Source organism: Thalassophryne amazonica, chromosome 11 (genome assembly GCF_902500255.1).
Source record: "Thalassophryne amazonica chromosome 11, fThaAma1.1, whole genome shotgun sequence".
Classification (NCBI taxonomy): Eukaryota; Metazoa; Chordata; class Actinopteri; order Batrachoidiformes; family Batrachoididae; genus Thalassophryne; species Thalassophryne amazonica.
Window position 1 is genome coordinate 105,542,959 of NC_047113.1, and position 15,611 is coordinate 105,558,569.

At 39.8% G+C, this 15,611-nt stretch overlaps 1 protein-coding gene across 1 annotated transcript; it reads left to right on the forward strand.

Annotated features, from left to right (window-relative positions):
• Positions 1 to 752: 752 nt before the first annotated feature.
• On the forward strand, positions 753 to 14,604 carry LOC117519729 (homeodomain-interacting protein kinase 1-like). The gene is made up of 11 exons (XM_034180977.1): positions 753 to 984; positions 12,323 to 12,498; positions 12,599 to 12,790; positions 12,878 to 13,053; positions 13,158 to 13,281; positions 13,438 to 13,557; positions 13,641 to 13,727; positions 13,856 to 14,087; positions 14,175 to 14,258; positions 14,357 to 14,440; positions 14,528 to 14,604. The coding sequence occupies exons 1-11, from the start codon at positions 753 to 755 to the stop codon at positions 14,602 to 14,604; spliced, it is 1,584 nt and encodes a 527-aa protein (XP_034036868.1).
• The last annotated feature ends 1,007 nt before the right edge of the window (positions 14,605 to 15,611 follow it).

Here is a 15,611-nt window from a genome sequence, read left to right on the forward strand (position 1 = left end):
GAACTCTAGCACTTTTAAGAGGAGCTGCTGTTTACAAAGGTGAATGTTAACAAAACATAATGCAGTTTGTTCCATCAACTTAAAAAAGTATGACGAATTTGAAAATGCTGCATAATAAAGCGGTATTTATTCATTCTTTTGGTGGTTGTGATCAATGTTCATTACAGTGGTGGATGAAGTACTCATTTTTCTTACTTAAGTAAAAGTACAATTACAGGAGCATTAAATCTATTTAATTAAAAGTAAAAGTATCACATTAAACTTGTACTTGAGTAAAAGTACAAAAGTATCAACTTTTTGATATACTTTATGAGTAAAAAGTAAAAGTACTTTACACTTGAAAAAAGACATACTTTTTTTTTTTACTTTTCTTACTTACTTTTTACTTAGTTACTTTCTACCACTGTTCATTATCATGGCTGAAGCATGTCTGAAACTAAACCCACAGTCTGTGTGTAGATATCCACCGCATTGGACAGCGGGACATTAGGGTCAGGAAGTCTGCCAACTTCCTGTTCAGTGAGGAGGAGTTGGAGCTGCACTTCAGGAATCACATCACCTGGCTGACGGTGACCACTTGGTCCTGCCCACTCAATGCCGAAGTCCATGCCAACCTGAAATAGCTCTGATTTAGAAGTGGCTACTCAGCTAAAATATTTGATAGAGGTTATTATGTGGTCTTTAAATAATTTTTACAAGTAGTTGAGAAATGTTTTGAATAATACCTGTGTGGCATCTGGTCCTTGCTCATGATGAGTGAAAAGTTGCAAGGGAGTCTGGTTTCTATCAGTGCACAGCCGGTGAGAATTCCAGCCATGCTGGAAGAACTGGAGATGTCTCTGAATGTGGGGCACAAAGCACCAGTGCAGTGCATAGAGATGCACTTCATTGTCTGGGTTGAGGAGGCCTTCTATCTCGAAGTTCATGAAGATAGTGTAGAACAGATCAAGAACTGCTCCATAGATGTCTCTCCAGAGCCGTTCAGTTCTAATAGAAGGTAAGAAAAGGTTACAAAGAAAAGTGAAGTAACAAAAATGAACCCCTCCAGAGAGGTGGAGACATTGTTAACTTAATCTTGAAGACAGAATCTTATTGGATCTTTACTCTTAACACAGTCGAACCACATGGACTAAATGAAAATCTCAATCAGTCTTGTTTCTTATCATTTTGTCAACATTAATTGTTTTGTAAATATATTTTTGTACATTTTATATAGTTTGATAATATGCATAATTGGCTTATCCACCCACTGAGTGTGGTTAAGTATATCATTGGTGCTCTTCTAACACCACCCGTCTGATTACACCAGTGGGGAGTCATTCCTGGAAAGGGTGAAATATTATAAGTGCTTCATGTCCACCAGAATGACTTTGACTCTGAGGAAGACGCTGTGCGTCAAAATGTTAGTCTCTGGCACCTATTAAAGCCAACTTAAAAGTTTTTTGAGTGCTCTAGTTGTTTTCCCTTTGCTCAGTTGATTGTCCAGACTGAGAGCACCTTTCTCCACATTTGGAGAGGATTTTTAACAAAAATGTTGGTTTGGGATCACAATGTCACCTTCATTCAACATTCTTGTTTAGCTGTACACTAGGAATTAAGCAAATGGATGAAATGGTCTTGGATAGTAACAATAGGTTTAACTGTACATTCATTGAATTATGGGCTGTATAAACAGCATTTATTTGAAATTTCTCTGAAAGAGCCTGTATAAAGATCTGAAATAGTGCGTTGTAGTGTTCTGCAGTCCTCTCAAAAGCAACAAGCATTTAGATGAGCAGTTGTTTAATGTCCTTGGTGAATGAAGATATCAGAGCATTACAGTAATCCAGTCTACTGCATAAGAAGGCATGGATAAGTAGCCTATTTTTTGGGGTATATAAATATTTGCCAACATTGTAGAACTGGTAGCTGCATATAAACTTTACAATGACGGCAGCTTAAAGCCATGGGTTATTATTTGCATAGCAGCAAAAATTAACTTAGACTTCCTGCAAGACTGCCGATTATGATGATACAGTGACAAAAATGTGGGTATCATACACATACAACACCCATTAAGCACCAGTCTCACAGGTATGAGCGTCTTGCTCTTACATTAATATCTTGAGATCCAAATTGGCCTTTATTAACCAATTAACAAAGCTTGTGAATAGGTTTGATATGTTAAACATGAATATTTGTGGTGATTAGAAGTTACTGAAGTTACTGAAGCAGCTGGTCTGCTCTGTGTCAGTCTGATCCCGTCAGATCTCAGAAGCTAAGCAGAGTAGGATCTGGTTAGTACTTGGATGGGAGACCGCTTTGGAATACCAGCGGCTGTGAGTGTTTCTCCAGTTGAAACTGGAGTTGCGTCAGGAAGAGCATCAGGTGTAAAACTGGTGCCAATTACCAATGCGGATCTGGCTGTATCCGCTGTGGCGACCCCGAACAAATTCGGGAGCAGCCGAATGAACAACAACATTAGAAGTTATTGAAGTCAGCAAATTTTAAAAAAACTTTGAAAAGTAGGTACGGCAGCGACCCCTGCCAATTACACAACTTACCTCTGGTTGTGAACACTTCTGCCTGCCATTTGCGAATTTCTGTTCAGTCCCTTATTTTCCACCATGAAGCGGGCGACCTCAACATTTTCTCCTCCCTTGTCAAATCGGACACGGGATGGGAGACTATAGGCACTGAGGACTAAACTTCTGAGGACTGTCTCTGCTTGATTATTCGTAGCAGCAGTCAAATATACAATGAGCCAGCTAAACCCATCCACACCACCATGAACAACGATACGCCATCTGAAAGAAAAATGTAGGAATTAATATTTCACTTGCGGAACGGTCAGGCCAACCTGGAGAAAAAAGCAATTGACAGACGTACTGCACATAAACACAAAATTACTCCACACAGCACACCATCTTTTCTTGTTGCAAGCAATATTAACACGCTAAATCGAAAAGGAATCTTTTGTGATACTGACACATTAGCCTATGCACATTAGTGTGTGCATAGGCCAACTTTTTAACTGCTGTGTAATGAACTTGCATTCTTTAAAAGGTGTTTTAATTTATGTTAAACACTATTTGACAGCACAATATCTGTGAATATGGACCCATCTTTAATAACTGAACATAAAAAAATATTGAGCTTCAGTATGATCCAAGTTGTAGGGGCTGCTTGTTAGATACCTTATCAGTTTGTGGTTTCCATCAATGTGCCATAAACTACTCGGGCCTGGAGCACAGTACTTTCTGCGTCTTCTGGGATTCAGCTGCAGACTACACAACAAAACCCCCTGAGGATCGGTGCGCTGCATAGATTCTTGAACATGCGCTCCTATAGACAAATCAACAATAAAATGTGTTGAGGAGAATCTTGTCTGTTGGTCTGTTTGTTTATAATGAAACAGGTGACCCAAGGACAGGCAGTGGTGGAAGAAGTACTCATTTTTCTTACTTAAGCAAAACTACAGTTACAGGAGCATTTAATGTACTTAAGTAAAAGTATCACACTGCGATTGTACGTGAGTAAAAGTACCAAAGTATTGACTTTCATATGTACTTTAAAAGTAAAAAGTAAAAGTACTTTACATTTTAGTACTTTAAAATGTGCACATGTAAAAAGAATAAGGCCTGAAGCAAGACTAAACCAGCTGTAAAACAAGGACTATACCAGGATTAAAACAAAGAATAAACCAGGACTAAACCTAAGACTAAAACAAGGATTAAACCAGGACTAAACCAGGTCTGAACCGGGACTAAACAAGCTCTAAAACAAGGGCTAAATAAGGACTAAACAGGATCAAAACAAGGTCTAAACCAGGACTGAAACACACACTATCCCTGTTTACAATGGGGTACTCAGGTCAAAGGAGTTTCAGTCTTTTGTTCATGGTAATGAGTCATTCACGTCATCAAGGGAGCCATCAGAAAGGCATCCATCCCATCATTAGAGGGACAGCTGTCCTGTCATTAGGTGTGCTAACTAGAGCACAATAGTTACTAATTAGAGCTATTGTTTAGTCACTAGCCTATAGCAGTCTGCCTCTCAGTAGGAGGGGTCTGGTTAGGTTTAAAACTCCAGCTTTTGTTGGCTTCTGTTTTATTCTTCTCTACAAGAGTAAGACAGAAGTCAGACTTCCAGAGCAAGAATTTTAGCTGAGGAAGCTTCTGCGATTTGAAGCGAAACGTCCTCGCGTCAAGCTACCCAGTCCAGTCGAAGATTCAAGCTTCTCTACTACTGAAACAAGGTCTAAACCAAGTCTAAAGCTGGACTAAACGACAGCTCAAAATACTTTTACTTTTAAACCAGTTCAATAAAGTAGTGGAGTAGAAAGTACTGATACCCGCTTCAAAATGTAGTGAATTAAATGTAAAAAGTATTCATCATGAAATGTACTTAAGTAAAGTAAAAGTATCAGCATTTTGTACTTTTTACTTGTTCTTTTACTTTTTACTTACACTCAACAAAAATATAAACGCAACACTTTTGGTTTTGCTCCCATTTTGTATGAGATGAACTCAAAGATCTAAAACTTTTTCCACATACACAATATCACCATTTCCCTCAAATATTGTTCACAAACCAGTCTAAATCTGTGATAGTGAGCACTTCTCCTTTGCTGAGATAATCCATCCCACCTCACAGGTGTGCCATATCAAGATGCTGATTAGACACCATGATTAGTGCACAGGTGTGCCTTAGACTGCCCACAATAAAAGGCCACTCTGAAAGGTGCAGTTTTATCACGCAGCACAATGCCACAGATGTCGCAAGATTTGAGGGAGAGTGCAATTGGCATGCTGACAGCAGGAATGTCGTGTATTGAATGTTCATTTCTCTACCATAAGCCGTCTCCAAAGGCGTTTCAGAGAATTTGGCAGTACATCCAACCAGCCTCACATCCGCAGACCACGTGTAACCACACCAGCCCAGGACCTCCACATCCAGCATGTTCACCTCCAAGATCGTCTGAGACCAGCCACTCGGACAGCTGCTGAAACAATCGGTTTGCATAACCAAAGAATTTCTGCACAAACTGTCAGAAACCATCTCAGGGAAGCTCATCTGCATGCTCGTCGTCCTCATCGGGGTCTCGACCTGACTCCAGTTCGTCGTTGTAACCACCTTGAGTGGGCAAATGCTCACATTCGCTGGCGTTTGGCACATTGGAGAGGTGTTCTCTTCACGGATGAATCCCGGTTCACACTGTTCAGGGCAGATGGCAGACAGCGTGTGTGGCGTCGTGTGGGTGAGTGGTTTTCTGATGTCAATGTTGTGGATCGAGTGGCCCATGGTGGCGGTGGGGTTATGGTATGGGCAGGCGTCTGTTATGGACGAAGAACACAGGTGCATTTTATTGATGGCATTTTGAATGCACAGAGATACCGTGACGAGATCCTGAGGTCCATTGTTGTGCCATACATCCAAGAACATCACCTCATGTTGCAGCAGGATAATGCACGGCCCCATGTTGCAAGGATCTGTACACAATTCTTGGAAGCTGAAAATGTCCCAGTTCTTGCATGGCCGGCATACTCACCGGACATGTCACCCATTGAGCATGTTTGGGATGCTCTGGACCGGCGTATACGACAGCGTGTACCAGTTCCTGCCAATATCCAGCAACTTCGCACAGCCATTGAAGAGGAGTGGACCAACATTCCACAGGCCACAATTGACAACCTGATCAACTCTATGCAAAGGAGATGTGTTGCACTGCATGAGGCAAATGGTGGAAACACCAGATACTGACTGGTATCCCTCCCCAATAAAACAAAACTGCACCTTTCAGAGTGGCCTTTTATTGTGGGCAGTCTAAGGCACACCTGTGCACTAATCATGGTGTCTAATCAGCATCTTGATATGGCACACCTGTGAGGTGGGATGGATTATCTCAGCAAAGGAGAAGTGCTCACTATCACAGATTTAGACTGGTTTGTGAACAGTATTTGAGGGAAATGGTGATATTGTGTATGTGGAAAAAGTTTTAGATCTTTGAGTTCATCTCATACAAAATGGGAGCAAAACCAAAAGTGTTGCGTTTATATTTTTGTTGAGTGTAGTTACTCTCCACCACTGAGGATAGGCCTATCTTTTCCCTCCTCACACACTCATACTGTTGCACCTCAACACAGTTGGCCTACATGTCTTACGGTAGCCTATTTGTGACTAAAAAACATAAATGGACAAACGAATGTCCGGCACTGTAAATATACAGGTTTTAGCATATTTGCACAGTCGTCGATCAGGACAATATTAGAACAATTTGTATAACCTGTTAAATTTCCTTGAATAGCCCACAGGGCACACTGGTTTACTGTCATTAGTTTAATTTGGGTGAGTCGGTGTGTGTGTGGCAGCAAAGGGTTTCACTTTGTATGCAAGTTAGTCTATATGGTATGTCGTGTCCATTAACAGTTTGTAATAAATTTTCTGTACCTGGCTAAATTGGCAAATGGACAAAAACAAACAACATCTAACTACCAAACAAACTTTTCCATCACCAACCTTGTGCCATACTGTGCCATTCTCCACTGAATTGTGCTCTCGCTGATTCCAAACAAGTGAGCAATGTCCCCAACAATCTCTCCCCCTTCAGTCACACAAGGGGGTATGTAGAAAGACAGGCATCCCACGGTGGTCTCTTCAGTTTGGATCTGAATCTGATGCTGGACCTCAACAAGGCGCTCCATTAAATTTGGGTCAATGCTGACATCAAAATCGGCAACGATACGGACCATGTCATCTATCAGTCCTGATCCATAATTCAAGCGAAAATGATTATACTCATCCGTTGGAAGGCTATCCAAATGGTTTGCGCAAATCGCTAGCCACAGCTACAACAAGCTGTCTGACTTGGGTTTGAGCTGAGTTCAGTTAAGGCCTATTTAGTCACACTGAATCAATTGCACACCAGTGACCAATCCTACTTCAGTCTGAACCGGAACCATTCCCACCTAAATTAGCATAGAGACAGCAAAAAGACAAAATCACTAAATGACAGGGCAGCGAAAATACTAAATAAATAAATAAATTACAAAAAGCCTAAAATGCTAATTAAATTAGTTTCAAAAAGTATAAAAAACAAAATAAATGATTTTCAAAATGTATAAATAAATAAATAAATAATTTGCAAATTTAACAAAAAATCAAAAAGTCAAAATTGCAAAATAAATGGCTGTCAAAATGTGTAAATGAAGAAATAAATAATGCAATTTAAATATCTACTTTTACTTTTATAGCCTACATTTATTTAAGCATTTATCATTTGATTTATTTATTTCTACTTATGACAGCAAAAAGACAAAATTACGACATGACAGGCAGTGAAAAGACAAAATAAATAAATGACAAAAAATGTAAAATACTAATGAAATAATTTTCAAAAAGTGTAAAAAACAAAATAAATGATTGTCAAAATGTAGAAATAAATAAATAAATAAATAATTTGCAACTTTAACAAAAAATCAAAAAGTCAAAATTGCAAAATAAATGGCTGTCAAAATGTGTAAATGAAGAAATAAATAATGCAATTTAAATATCTACTTTTACTTTTATAGCCTACATTTATTTAAGCATTTATCATTTGATTTATTTATTTCTACTTATGACAGCAAAAAGACAAAATTACGACATGACAGGCAGTGAAAAGACAAAATAAATAAATGACAAAAAATGTAAAATACTAATGAAATAATTTTCAAAAAGTGTAAAAAACAAAATAAATGATTGTCAAAATGTAGAAATAAATAAATAATTTGCAACTTTAACAAAAATTAAAAAAGTCAAAATTGCTAAATAAATGATTGTCAAAATGTATAAATTAACAAATAAATAATACAATAAAATTATTTACTTTTGCTTTTTTAAATTGATTTAGGAATTTATCATTTTATTTATCATTTAATTTATCAATTTATCCTTTTATTTATACATTAATGTAATTTATCATTTGATTTTTTTATTTCTACTTATGACAGGTATCATCCTCCATATCTGCTAAATGCTCATTCAAATTCCCCTTTGACATCTTAATGAATTAAAAAACACTGATTAGCAAGTTCTGAAGAACACTTCAGTGTCTAAAATGACAAATTATTGTAAACAATCCTAGTTATGTGTTAGCATGACACTGAAAACAATTTTTATGAGAGGGAAAATTAGCTACAAAAAGCTAGCATGTGTCTCTCATGGTGCTAAATGCTCAAATTCCCCACTGTCATAATAATGAATTAAAAACACCAAGTTTTGCAGAACATTTTACAAATGTTAAAAGTTGGAAATGTTAAAACAACAAATTACTGTTAACAGTGGGTTAGCTTGACAGTGCTAACAATAATTGCACCTAACTTCAGCTATGCTAAATAACATTCTTTAAATGTGATGAGTTACAAAAGCCAATAAAGTAGCCAAGAAGACAATTCAAACTTACTGTGGACTTTGTATTTTCATCAAAACCCCTCAGTCACTGGTGAAACCAAGTGTCAGGTTCACTTGAAATTTAAACTGCAGAAGCAGCCCCCGTTAGTCTGGTTAGAGTCAATGAGTTCATCTGGGACTAACTAAGGTCATTTGGAAATATTGCTCCAAAAACATCCAGCCTATCTGATTTGGTGGTTTAATGGCTATTCTAAGTTGGTTCCACTCCTCCAGCCAAGGCAAAGGAGTCGGTATCTGATTATTTGGTCACGTGACTTTTAGTCAGGATTCTGACATTTTTCTGATTGGCTGAAACACGCCGCTCCCTGATTGGCTGCAGCCTTTGTTTACAACGTAGCACTGGTACCACAGTCTCTGGAGGAGTGGAACCAACTTACATTTTTGCCGGTTACGCCACAGCCAATCACAGAGCGTGGCATGATAGCCAATAGCGGCCGACAGATGGACCAATCACAGCCATGTTTTTAAAAACACACTACCAGTCTCTTTGCACATGAGACTGTGGTAGCAGTGCTATCGCTATTAAAACAGTGATCACATTGCGGGGGCGGAGCTTCATATATTAGCCCCACCCATTTGATAATGTGATCAAATACTGTGCAAATGATGTCATAAAGTGACAGTTAGTATAGCACAATTGTCATAAGTGTTGAGTCTTACAAAAGAGAGCAGTTAGTGTTGGTTCTTCATTTGACAACAGTCAGTCAACGAGGAAAGACAAGTTTTGAATTGAAGAAATTTGTTCTTTGACAAACTTCATGTTTTTTGGTTCAGAGTCAGGTAGGTGGCAAAACAGTATGTTTACATGGACAGAAATGTTCAAAAGTTTGACTTGTGTTTACAAATACTATAAAATAATTCTTGGTTGAAATACAGAGTGGGTTTTAAACTTTAGTTTACAACATGAATTTAAAAAAAAAGTATTTCACACGTTTTACAGAACACTTGTGCACATGTTCAATGTTGCAAAACAGTAAATTGCTGTGAACTAGCTATGTGTTAGCATGACATTGCTATCAACTGTTCCTGACTGCAGCGAGGCTAAACAACATTATTTAAATTAGGTGAGCTGTGTAAGCCAATAAAGTAGCCAAGAAGACTGGTTAGTGTGAATAAGTTAATCTGAAAACTGTTGTGAACAATCCTTGTTATGTATAAGCATCACATTAAAAAAAATCATTTTTAATGAGAGAAAATTAGCTACAAGAAGCTATGAGAAAGTTAGCATGCATCTGTCATGATGCCAAATTCTCAAATTGAGCACTGACATAATAATTAATTAAAAACACCCATTAACAATTTTATGGAACACTTCTGCACATGTTCAGTGTTGCAAAACAGCAAATTATTAAATAATTTTAAATTACTTAAATTAGGTGAGCTGTGAAGGCCAATAAAGTAGTCAAGAAGACTGGTTAGTGTGATAAAGTTCATCTGAAATGGTAGCTATGTGTTAGCATGACATTGCTAACAATAACGCCTCCTAACTTCATCTATGTGAAACAACATTCTTTAAATTAGATGAGCTACAAAAGCTAACAAAGTAGCCAGTAAGACTATTAAACACTTACTGTGGACTTTGTGTTTTCATGTGAAACCTCTCAGTCACTGCTGTTGCGTCTCTTTTTCTGTTTTCCTGCCCTCACGTTTGGCAACGCTTTGTTCAATGACACTGGGAAATGGGAAAACTTTTTCTCACTACAGAGCCTTTAAATAGCTCCTGTTGGTAAAATGTCGGTGCCAAAGAACCACTTCAACCTTTGATAACGGCACTTTAAATCTGCAAGGATCCAAATTGATCTTCAGGTGGGCCGTGCCCAAAAAGAAACCATCTTCCAGTGGGTTAGCATAGTATTGCGAACTATAACTGCTCCAGCACCCTTGTTTAAATGTGATGAGCTATGTAAACCAAAGAAGATTCTTCAAAACGTATTGTGGACTTTGTATTTTCATCTAAAACCCCTCAGTCTTTGCTGTTACATCTCTTTTTCTGTTGGCAGTGGCTATTTGTATGTTGCCATATTCATACAGTGGAATTCAGTTCGTATGTAATGTCTCTCTCGTTGTTCAATATGCATTGCGTTATCATGAGGCTACATACTTCTACTTGTATTTGCTATTGATACGTAGATTCCTAAACTACATTAACTACAAATACTCATTCTAACCCGAAACCTAACAAGGCTGCACTACTTACAAAAAGAATTTGGAAATGTTAAGACAACTACGTATGAATAGCCACTTCCTTTTCTGTTTTCCTGCTCTCATGTTCATTAAAGCTCTGGTCACACCAAATAATGAATGATCAATAATGAGCCACGTAGCATGTTTTTTTGGTACGAGTCCAGTTATTCAACAAACACAGGAGAATACAGGCTCTTAGAGGCAGAATAATCAGCTAATGAGGCTCATCTCTGAGCGTGGTGCTAATTTCAAGTTCAAAATTGAGCAAAAACAGCACGGGGCAGTTTGTGTACGGGGTACTACAAGGACAAACGAGGATGTGAGAGGCATGTTAGTGGTGAGGACGAGGCTGTTAGAAGCCCATTACTCGAGTAACTGGTGGCTACGAGGACTGTAGGCTATTTTGGCTCTGCCCTCTCGCACAGTTCGTTGTGACAATCCCACCTGCTTTGTGCGCTGGACGCTGTATTTAAAATAATTATTTGTAGCATATTAATCATTTTCTGTCAGCGTTTAGATAAATCATATGAGCAAGTATGTACAAATGATGATGTCACAAAGTGACAGAAAGTCTAGTACAAGTGTCATAAAGTGTTGAATCCCACAAAAGAGAACAGTTGGTGTTGGTTCTTCATTTGACAATAATCAGTCAACAATGAAAGGCGAGTTTTGGGTTCTTTAAGAAGAAATTTGTTCACTGACATGAACTCCACTTTTGGTTCAGAGTCAGGTAGATAGTAAAATAGATGTTTACATGGAGAGCAATGTTCAAACGTTTGACTTGTGTTTATGAATACTATAAATGAATTCCATGGTTGAAACCAAGATTAGGCTTTAAACTTCTTTTTTTCAAACCCAGCTGACTGTGTGTTGTGAAAGTGTAGTGACACGGACCCACAACAGGGGGCGCAAATGAACGGGCAATAGGAGATGTTAAATTTGAATACTTTACTGTTGTGAATGCCACAACTACACACAGCAGATTATAGAAAGAATACAAAGTCAATTAATAAAGGTGTCGTGTGGGCAGGCTCGACGATAGGAGACGTCCGTCTGGAGAAGAACCGGAACCACACGATTTCCTCCGCCACCAAACCAGGAGGATACTGGAGCCGCCAGGTCCCGAGTCCCCCAGGTGGCCACCGTCTCCGCGTGTCGGATCTGGTACTGCTGGCGAAGAGCAAAAACACTCAGGTGTGGGTGTGTGTACACCCCGTAACAAGGATGGTGGTTATTCCACCTCCACCTCTAATCACACGCTCGTGCAGCTCCTGTCTAATTACTTATCTGGCGGAATGCAGAGCGAAGCAGTCGCAGCATACGCCGGTCCTTCGGGAAGACAGCTGCAACAATGTATCTACTGAAAACAACGTTAGGAATTCTCAGGCTGAGAGAGTTACCTCCTTGGAAGAACGATATCTCGGCGACGTGGTGGAGGTGTCGTCCTGCTTTTATTTGGGGTGAGGCGCAGATGATTGGTGACAGCTGTCATAGCCGATGAGTGACAGCTGTCAACCCGGCCGCTCTTGGGAGGTGGCAGCGCCCTCTCGTGCCTGAAGCCCGCACTTCAGGCAGGGCGCCCTCTGGTGGTGGGCCAGCAGTACCTCCTCTTCTGGCGGCCCACACAATGCTGTGATGGCGTTTGACATGTTATATTCTACTCTGTTGTGTTCATCTTTGCCTCACTTTTCTTCTCATCACACCACAGATTATTTTCCCATCAAGGAGGGCGATGTGCTTCAGTCTGGCTATAGGGTGATGGAGTTCATTGGCGAGGGTGGTTTTGGAAAGGTGGCCTGGTGCAAACACAAACTAACCCAAGAAAATGTGGCCATCAAGATTACAAAGAACAAGGCTGCAGTAATGAAGGAGGCAAAGAAAGAGGTAGGAACTATGACTCATTGCACCTTGATTCCTTGCTTTCAAAAATAATTTCAATTTAAACCACATTTTAAACCTTCATCAATGACTTTCTTGTCCACAGATTGCCAGTCTTAAGCTACTGCAGCAACTGGATACAGAGGAGGCCAACATCGTGAGGTGGTACGGTTGCTTCATCCATGTAGACCTCCTTTGCATGAAGTTTGAGCTCCTGCACCAAAGTCTTCTCGACTATATGGACGAGCAGAATTTTGAGCCTCTTGTGGTCAGCGATCTTCATGCTGTTGTGCAGCAGGTTGGACTTTGGTCAAAACAGATGAAGGTAAGACAGTCAGTGTAGTTTCCTTTCTCCTAACAACAATAAATATTTGTCTGACTGCAGATGGCCAAGGCATTGCTCCACCTGGAGAGCCTGGGTATGATCCACTGTGATGTGAAGCCACAGAACATCATGGTGGTCGACCCCGAGCAGTGGCCATTGAGGGTGAAGCTCATCGACTTTGGGCTCACTCACCATATTTCAGAGCCTCCATCATTTATTGGGACCCTGTGGTACAAGTAAGTCCAAGTACTGCAGAGACCATTTGACAAAGATCCTGTTGCTTGTATCGGGCCACACATTTGATATGATGTGTTAAATCGTTCTCTTTCCCTTTGCTCAGAGCTCCAGAGGTCTTGTTAGGTTTAGCCTACACAGAGGCAATCGACATGTGGTCACTGGGTGTGACCATGGCCCAGCTGGCTGTGGGAGTACCCTTGTATCCAGGAGATCATCTGTATGATGTGGTAAGTCTTTTGTGTCCAGATTGTTAAAATTTGTCATTAATTCTGAGCACTTTTAAACACAAACATCTCCTCCTGAAGCACACAGCAATTTGCGAAAGAAAAGTCAATGTTTGCATCATGTAATTTGATTTGATGTTTTTTTTTTTATGTGTCCAGATGAAATACATAGTTGAAACACAGGGCCCACCCCCAGACTGTCTGCTTCAGTTGGGACCAACCACTGACCGCTATTTTAACAGGAGACAGATAGACGGCCATGACACCTGGACATTGAAGGTACCATCAACCTACTTAGCTTCCTATATACATGCATTCACCCATTTCTTCTGAGAGCTAACTCAAATACTGACTGTTTTCAGACTCCTGAACTGATTAAAAAACAGTATGGGCAGGAGTTCCAGGAATCCAGACAAGTGATTTTAAGCTGTCTGGATGACATCATGGAGGTAGGCACTTCCTCATGACATCTCAGTTATTCCTTCAGCAACCGCCAACACATTCATGCCTTAAACATCGAACTGACTGAGTGTATCACTACTTGCCATATGAATTTTGTGACTTCTTGCTTCACCAGATGATGGACATAAGTACGTCATGGAAGGAGGCTTCTGACTTTGTGGACCTTGTCAAACACATGATGTGCCTCCACATGGATGAGCGAATCAGACCTGCTGATGTACTGAATCATCCTTTCCTGGTGGAGTACAAACCTCAGGGCGTGGCAGATGACCTTCCAGTCTTAGCTGAGGAAAATTCTGACATCACTACAAGCCAGGAAGATGCTGAAACAGCAGCCATCCTTCCTGGTCAGTCAGATGTTCAAGAGTGCTAACAATTTCAATGATTTTATCATTTGTTTCAAACTAACAAAAAAATCTGTGATGACCTTTCAGTCGTTGCTGAGGAAAAGTCCGAGTTGGCTGAGGACCTCATCACCACGAGCCAGGAAGATGTTGAAACAGCAGCCGTCCTTCCTGGTCAGTCAGTTGTTCAACATTGCTAAAAATTTCAATGACTTTATCATTTGTTTCAAACTAACAATGACAACAACAAAAATCTGTGATGACCTTTTCAGTCGTTGCTGAGGAAAACTCGGACTTGGCTGAGGACCTCATCTCCATGAACCAGGAAGATGTTGAAACAGCAGCCGTCCCTCCAGGTCAGTCAGATGTTCAACAGTGCTGACAGTTTAAATCACTTCATTATTTGAATCAAACTAACAAAAATATTTCTGTGTGATTTACAGAGGTGCCAACAGAGACCAGAAGAACCTGGAAGAACCATCTGACACAGTTTTTCCAGAGGCTCCTCTGCCTCTGTTGATCCAGTCTGTGTGCCCCAGCTGTTGTTTTTTATGTTCTTTTGAAAATGTACATTGAATTGTAATTTGTAATTTCCATATAAACAGTTTACAAGTAGTTTTACGGATGATGTGGTTGTGTTGGCTTCATCAGAAAGTGACCTCTGATACACACTGTGCAGGTTTGATGCACTGTCGTGGTGAAGAAAGAGCTCAACCAGAAGGAGATACTCTCGATTTACCAGTCGATTTATGCTCATGCTTTATGGTCATGGGTAATGACAGAAAGAACAAGGTAGTGGACACAAGCAGCAGAAATGAGACTCCTCAGTCACGTATCTGGGTTTATACTCCGCAATAAAGTGAGCAAGGAGACGCCCACATTTCACATGGCTGTGACACTCAAGATGGTTACTTTCAATCCAGGACCCAAGGTGGTTCCGTAGTGTGGTGGATGTGGCAACGTTCACCACCAGAGCAGGCTCTCCAACCTGACCTGACAGATGAATATAAAGAGGTGTGTTGGTTCCACCTTCAGAAGATGTTCTCAAGAACAATGCACAATCCCAACAACCACAATATTCTCTCTCTACTGGTAAATACATGATGAAATGCTGAAACTGAGAAAGAAGTTTTAAAAATGATGCACATCTCTCAGTCAACACAAAAGTGATAGAAAGAACTGAACTGGCAGAATAAGGTTTGGAAAAGATGTTTCACAGGATGAAAGAAAGGCAGATGGTGAATTAGAAATGTGTGAGTTGACAAAACCATTTCACAGTTTCTGAATGGCTGAATATTTCAACATTTTCAATATTTAGGCTCCCACATCAATCAAATGACGACTTCCTTTTGCATGTACTCTTTGGGTTAAATCCAAGTGTCAAGTTCAAGTGAAAGCTTAATTGCATAAACAGCACTTGTTAGTCTGGTTAGTGTGAATGAGTTAATCTGAGACTGAATCAGGTCATTTGGAAATATTGCTCCAAAAACATCCATCTTATCTGATTTGGTGGTTTAACGGCTATTC